Source organism: Penaeus monodon, chromosome 12, assembly GCF_015228065.2.
Source record: "Penaeus monodon isolate SGIC_2016 chromosome 12, NSTDA_Pmon_1, whole genome shotgun sequence".
In the NCBI taxonomy this organism is placed as follows: Eukaryota; Metazoa; Arthropoda; class Malacostraca; order Decapoda; family Penaeidae; genus Penaeus; species Penaeus monodon.
Genome location: NC_051397.1, coordinates 6,112,679 through 6,120,178, shown reverse-complemented (window position 1 = coordinate 6,120,178; position 7,500 = coordinate 6,112,679). Strand labels below are relative to the sequence as shown.

The 7,500-nt window shown below is 42.0% G+C and overlaps 1 protein-coding gene across 1 annotated transcript in view; it reads right to left on the bottom strand.

The window, feature by feature from the left end:
• Positions 1–7,500, bottom strand: part of LOC119579219 — a 14,222-nt gene that overhangs the window by 1,423 nt on the left and 5,299 nt on the right. Inside the window, exons 2-4 of the mRNA XM_037926952.1 lie at positions 5,705–5,939; positions 5,186–5,335; positions 1–2,022 (exon numbers count right to left, since the gene is read on the bottom strand). The exon at positions 1–2,022 is cut by the window's left edge and continues 1,423 nt beyond it. Coding sequence (XP_037782880.1) covers positions 1,806–2,022; positions 5,186–5,335; positions 5,705–5,939 — 602 coding nt within the window. The 3' untranslated portion in view covers positions 1–1,805. The remainder of the gene's footprint in view (positions 2,023–5,185; positions 5,336–5,704; positions 5,940–7,500) is intronic.

The following is a 7,500-nucleotide window of genomic DNA, read 5'->3' as shown; positions in this document are numbered from 1 at the left end:
GGCGTCTCTCTCGGTGCTTGGGGGTGCTTCTGTCAGTCTAATAACCCACTGAAGCAAATGTCAGGGTTCTTGAAAAGATCCTTTCTTCTGTGGATTACTTTTTTCTCTCTCTCTCGCCCTTTTTTCAATTTCCGCGTGTAATGCCGTCCTTTGAGGCTTCAATCACAACCAGACACTTAAATATTGTATCGATCTTTGCAAATATAGAGAAGCTCTAAAAATACAATTTGCTGTTCAGTCTCCTCTTTGTACTTGATTTAAAAGTCGGTTTGATAAGTTGCGTCTTCCCGAGAGACCCTGCAACATTCACTTCAAAAGGTCAAGCCATTCATGATCCAGGTCAGGTTTCGAGAGACAGTGTTCAGAGTTCCATTTTGTTCAACTTCTAATACTTGTAGTATTGATCGAATTAATCTAGTAAAAAAAAATATACATTCATCATATATCTAATTTCAAACGTTTCTAGTATTTCCTAAATGAAATCTTTTACAAAGATCTGCTTATTACTAATCATGATCATTAATCTTATCTTGACAGCAAGCAAACTCACAATGCAAATGAGACCGGTCGTAGAATTAGTGTCGTGGTGCAGCATCACGACTCGCTTCTACGAATATCGCCAACACACGACTTTCTCTCCGACTAGCAGCTATTTTCCTTGTCTGAGTCCACGCTTTCTCCCAGTGTCTTGAGTCAACGCTTTCTCCGTGCGTCACTAAGTCAATACTTTTCCCCCCCCAGCCTACAGTCAGAATAAATCCGTGTTCATTTTGCGTTTTTATTCCTTTGCAAAAGTGATGCACAGGATGTTACAAAGCCTGAGAAATCTGATTAGACTTTAAAAAAAAAAAATCGCTTGATTTTGTTGGTCTGGAAAGTGTCGTAAATGTAGTCTTAGTTTTGATCCTGGGGCGACTTTTAGCATTGGTCTAACGCAGGACAAGTTGCCGAAGGACGGTGCAGGCATTTATGGAGATTGTCCGAGCGGTGAGTCCATAAAACTGTCAGCAAGATGGTAACGATTGTCATTGATTTGACGCAGTCGTCCAAGTTCACTACTTTTTTACAAGAAACTGTCTACTGTCTGGTTTCGGTAAAGATTATAATGACTGTGAGCTAAATGATTTTAACCTGCCCACGCTATAGCAGCAGGCAGCAGGCAGAAGGTCAGAGATAGGTCAGCAGAGTGACTACGGTTGTCAACAGCACAGTGCAGGTCGGTGGGCAAAGTGCCCGAACCGCTGTGGGGCGGAAGTCAGACACATCAAAATAAACTACAATATCACAGGTTTAACTCGTCACTTACAACACCTCTTATTGACGGGGAGATCCTTAGCGAGTAGAGCAAGAGGGCCTACGCTGAATCCCAGGCTTCCAGGGCGGGGAGAAGGGACGCAGACCTTGTAAACATTACATATGACTCGGGTATTGTCTGGAGGCGTCTGGGCCCATTATAACGCAGATGGGACAAGTTATCCAGTCGAGACTTTGGAAAATAGGAGTTCCATGAGCGTCACAGAAGGTGGGGGGAGGGGGCGGGGTAAGCAAGATCGCCCGTTCCCCCGAGGCATTGGTGACTGGGTGGTAACATGTTGGGCGGGGAGGGCGACCCACAACCCGCCCTCTCGAGGCACTAGTAACAGGCTGGTAACATACGGTTATGTTGTACAGCACGATCCGGGCACCAGAGTACGGAAAATTTTGGAACCACGTGGCACCAAGTAGGCATTTAAAGCACCAAAATATATAAAATACTCCATCAGAACAATAATAAAAAATAAAATAAAATAAAAAAGGGAGAGGCATCATTCGTCGCTCAGCTTAATAGACACACGAGATGCAAGTTTCTGCCAGAAGCTGAGGACACTCATGTTGACAATGTCCTCAAGGTCAGCTGGACACTGGTAGTAGGCGTGGCTACAGTCCTCGCCGGCCACGCCCCTTTCAGCCGCCCAGTAGTAGCGGAAGAAACGAAACGCTTCTTGGCTGTACGAAGAAGGTCTGGAGAACGACTCACTCTTCCTGTAAAATGAAGAAGAAACAAAGGTGAGTTTTTTTTTTAGAATTTCGAAATAGTATTTGCTTAATTTGATCAAGTTTTGTTCATCTGTTTGTGTTGTCTGGTTTTTTGTTTGTTGATTAAGTTGTGTTGTTTGTTAGTCTGAACGTGTTTTGTTTATTTGGTTGTTTGTATGTATTTATTTGTTTAAGCAATGTATCTACTTTTGTGTTTGGTTGTTCGAGCATCTTTCTGTTTCTCTACTTGCATCTTCGTTTCTTTGCGCGTCTGTCTGTGTTTGTTATATGTTTCGAAATATTTGTCTCTGAACCAGTGTATATAAGCGTATGTCTGTGTGTACGTGTTTCAGTTCCGAACAGACATGTACAAAAAAAAAAATAATATTAAATCCACAGAATTAAAAATCTGCTATCTCATGTTACTATGTCACCGATTAAAAAGATAAACGACAACAGTTTACATGATCGTGTAGTAAGCATTCTTCAACATACAAAACACGTTTCTCGAAAATACAGTTAGGTTTCATGCGAGCGCGGCTGAGTGAGGCATTACACTTACAAATATTCACTGACTAAGACCAAGAATACTCAGAAGACAACACTTAGAATTATACTTAAATTTCTATTTCGAGTTTCTTAATTTACCTTCCCCCTCACCCCAGTTTCCCGGTCTACCTCTACCCCTTATATAACAGCTAGCAAATATGGCCCCATCGATAGACCGTCTCCCTTATAGAACACACGTAACATCTCAGCAGATCCGATTCCTGATTCCTAATCCTCACTTTCATTGTGAATTCCTATCTCACTATCAACCCCCCAATTCCCACATCCTACAATCACCCTCAATTTCCATCTTCACTCCACATTCAACATTCCACTTCATTCGTAATTCCCAATTCCCACATTTTACTCATCATTCCCATTTCCTAGTCCCCCCTGCAGGATCCCCTGTGGGTGTCGCGACAGAGGCGCCATGAAGCAGCAGCAGCAGCAGCAGCCTGTCCGTAGATCGGGTGCGGTTCCCTTTGCAAGTCCTGGAAAACACGTGTACAAGGCCAGCGTGTTTGCTAATGCTGCTGCCACTGTCCACCGCGTGCTGTGACTCTTTTTTCCCCTTTTTGCTTTTATTAATGTCAGTATTATGGTTTATGTTCCGCTGTTTCGTTTGTATGTGTGTGTGTCTTTGTTATTTCGTGAGGCACTGTGTTAGGTTGAGGTGAAACAGGCTGTACGGTTCGGGTTTGTCGATCGGAGTGAGGTTTTTTTTTTCTCTCTCTCTCTCACTCACTCTCTTTTTTTTTTCTTTTTCTTTTTTCTCTTAATTGTGGAACTTGAGAATCACTTCAGCATGGCAACAATTGAGGTGTTCAGATTCAACCTTGTGTGCTCAGGGTGCTTGATTACTCCTGCCTGAAACCGCTGACACGCTGAAGTTTCGTGTCAGGAAAATTTTCTTGAACGAAATTAGACCGAAGATGCAAACCGACGCTTGAAAACTTGCATCTGAATTTTGGCAATTTTTTTTTTCGCTCGAACACCGGAAGCCACATTGTCACGTCTCCGCCATATTTTACAAGTAAGCAGAGATGTAAGGACAACCGCTTTTTATGTTCCAGCAAACTTTGTTAACAACCTTTTGTATATAAGTAAGCATCGAGCAGAACAGTGAACATTTGGCTAGTGTGTAACGTACGACTCGCACCGTATTTTGCGGAGATCTGGAAATCCTTGAACAATTTTTCTTTAAGTATTGCTTGATACCTGAAATTCAAGTTTCAAGGGACAGCCAAGTGGTACTCTACAATCTCGTTTTGACCAATACCATCTGATATACCTTCACGCAAATAAATATGCAGTTGTAATGATTGCTGATAACGTTTCCAAAATAACGCAACGGTCTTTTCGCTTATTTTTCAGACCCGGACCAAGAGTGAAGAAGTCCTCAAGCCTATCGGCGAGAATAAAAGACACAGGATATTAATAACAGCGCCATAAAAAAAAATAAAAATCACAGCCATCCAGATATATAAAATGTCTTTTCGATGTCTCTTTTTTTCTGAATAACGGTTTGATCAATATTTAGAAACCGTAGACATCGAGACAACAGGGCGAGACTGGCGCCAACCGAGGTTATCTTAGAGTTATACAAAGGCTTGACTGCACTCAACCCTTTACTTCTTATTTCATCTTGTCACACTCGTTAAAGAGAAAAAAATATACAATGATGCAAGTTATAGAAATTGTTATCATTACTCTTAATGTCTTTGGTTACTATTTTCAATAATTATTTTGATCTGGTTTGTTTGTTCTCCTTTTTCTTTCAATTTTTTTTTTTTTTATTTAAGCATTTTAAAATACGTTTAGTGTATTTCAGGTGGTATTTATGTACGTTTATAGTTTACAAGTATAAATTGTATTTGTATATATAACGGCGGGCTTTCTCTTAACGGGTAAATGTACTTGTTTTCTTGTTTTACGCTAATATTGCATAATAACCTTCGTAATATTTTGATAACGTGTCCTTAAATTCTTGATCTTTCTCTTGTCTGTCTCTTCACCTCTTTCTCTCTCTCTCTTCCTTACTTTTTGCCTCCCTCGCCCTCACCCTGAACCTTCTCTCGCTCACTCTTAACCACCTCACTTCTTCACCCTTAGCCTTTCCCCCCATTTCCCTCCCTCACTCTCAGCTTTCTCTTTCTTCCATGCTCACTAGCCCTCATTCTCTCTTTCTCCCTCTCCCTCCCTCATTCTCAACCCTCTAATTCTCTTTGTCTCCCTTCCCCTCAACTCTCTGCCCCTCACTTCTTCACTCTTACTCATCCTCGACCCTTAATCTTCCTTCACCCTCATTCTCAACCTTCCTCCCTCTCCTTTACCCTCACCCCACAACCTTTCACCCTCCTTCACCCTCACCCTCAACCCTCCCTTCCTTTCTAGCTCTCTTTCCTTCACCCTCAACCTTCGCTTTCTTCCTCTCTTTCCCTCACCCTCATCCTTCCCTCCCTTTCTCCCTCAACCTCATCCCTCCCTCCCTTTCTCCCTCACCCCCTCTTTCCCCCATCCCTCCCTCTCTTCCCCCCCTCTCTCCCCATCACCCTTACGCCCAACCCATCCCCTCAACCATCCAGCCTCTTTCCAAACAACAATAAAAAACCATACTCACTTCAGAGCCGAGAGAATGAGGTGCGAAAGGGGGCTGTACTTTGCAGGGTCCTTCGCCAAGTTGCATATTGCCTTCATCCTGCAGGAATCGTCATGCACTCGGAGATAGTGGAAGTAGGCGTCGAGGCGGGAGAGCAAGGGACCGTAAGCTCTGCGAGGGAGAGAGAGAGAAAAAAAATCTAAGTCAGTTTCATGATAAAAAAAGTCAAATTCGGTGAGAGAGAGAGAGAGAGAGAGAGAGAGAGAGAGAGAGAGAGAGAGAGAGAGAGAGAGAGAGAGAGAGAGAGAGAGAGAGAGAGAGAGAGAGAGAGGGGGAGGGAGGCAGAGAGAGAGAGAGGAGGGGGGAAGCAGTAAATAAAAATATATATATATATATAACAATAATACTACAAAAAAATATAAACAAATGAGTAAACATAAACAAAACATAAATTATCGTAAGAACAAAAAACAACAACAACAAATAAACACCAACCCTAAAACCCTCCCACAAGAAAAAAAAATCGCACACAATACACACCCGCTCTCGTACTCCGGATGCTGGGGATCGTATCTGACGTCGCCCGAGAGAACGCGATCCACAGGTCCCCTGATGTCCTGCCAAGCATCCTCATCTTCCTTATCTCGAGCTCCTACGTAACTCCTTCCGAAGAGGTAACTCGACCAGCTGGAATCCTTACTTCCGGCCAAGGAGTAACGCGAACGGAAGGCGAATGTAGGAAGGAGGAGGGTCACCGGGAGATAGACCACAAGATCTGATAAAAGATAGGGGGAGAAAGAGAGAAAATTAGATTTAATAAAAAAAAATGACCGTTAAGGGGGAACTTAAATATATATATATATTTTTTTTATTTCGTGTGATTGGTTGTGGAATATTGAGTAAATTTAGACCCAGTTCCTGTGTGATATTAATTTTCTGTGTTATACCTCATCGTTTTGAGAATTAATGAGTCTCCGATGAACGTGTTTGTTTGTTTGTTTGTTTGTGTGTGGATATGAAACACAAACCCACGCCATATAAAAACCACGTGTGTTTGCACTTGCATATACTTAAACCAAGGTCCTATCATCAATTAAAAATAGACACTGTGATATCATGTGCATTAATGCTAGCCTAATCATCGTCTGGGAATCGTGCAGTCTGCAATCGGCACCAGAATCATGATCACTGCAAGTTTGTGATTGCTGATGAAGATAATGATAAGCGGGTCGACTGTCTGGCCAGCCATGGATTATCATTATTGCCATCGCGGGGGTTTTCCTTTTAGTGCTTCGCTTATCTCCATCAAGGTAAATAATTCGTGATATGCATAATATTTCTAGTAATTATTCCCTAATGAGATAATTTATAATTCCTCCACCTTAATAGGAAGCAATCATGAATCCGTATTATAATCGGCCACTTTTCAGAAACGCTGCAAAATGGCTTAAGACAAACATCCAATGCATTAAGCTGCAGATCAAACTTCATTGTAAACATCGCCATCGATATGAATTTCTAACACCGCATCTTCAAAACCGTATTGACTTAAAAAAAAGAAAAAAACAATAACAACAAGCGATACTTCAGGATTTCCTTGTACATTCTAGACTCGTGTTCTGGAGCAAGTCATTCGGACGAGGAGTGTGCTCTAGTTTTGTTAAGCTCCGTCTTATATCTAACAAGCATTGAAGGACAGCAAGGTAACAGAGAAAACCTGATGGGCTGCACTTGTGTCGGCGTCTGGCGTGCTTGTAAACTTGCCTTTCTATGCTGTTGCTGCTTTGGGCTCATTTTCTTGGGAGAATTTTTCCCCCCCTCCTATGTGAATTTGCCCTTTGGATGCCCCCGTCGAGACACCGTGTTATATCACCTTTTGGAAACGAGATTTAACCCCCTTTTATCACACCCCTGAAAAAAGTCAACAATACGCCTACGAGTCTTACATGACGCATATTTATTTTTAATAATTCTCAAATTTATGTAAGCGTTGCTTAACCCGGACCTCGTTTTCAAACCGAAACGTCTTCCTTAACCGAACGCAAAAGCACGTAGATGTACCGGCGATCAAAACGAAGAATAATGGTTGGAATTTCAAGCAATCGTCATTAACCATACCGAGTGGGTACGAGGAGCTGCATCTCGGGAAACTTGCTCAGCAATTGCAAGGTCGTCTACTACATTCTCTCGCGTTGAGTTTTTGTTCCATTCTACTTTACAGCTAGTAATGATTACAATTATTATCTTTACAAACTCTGACGCCGGGACACATTTCTATTTGATTTTGACTTGAATTCTACTGCGATAGTTAGTTAGGTTTTTAATTAGGTGTAGAC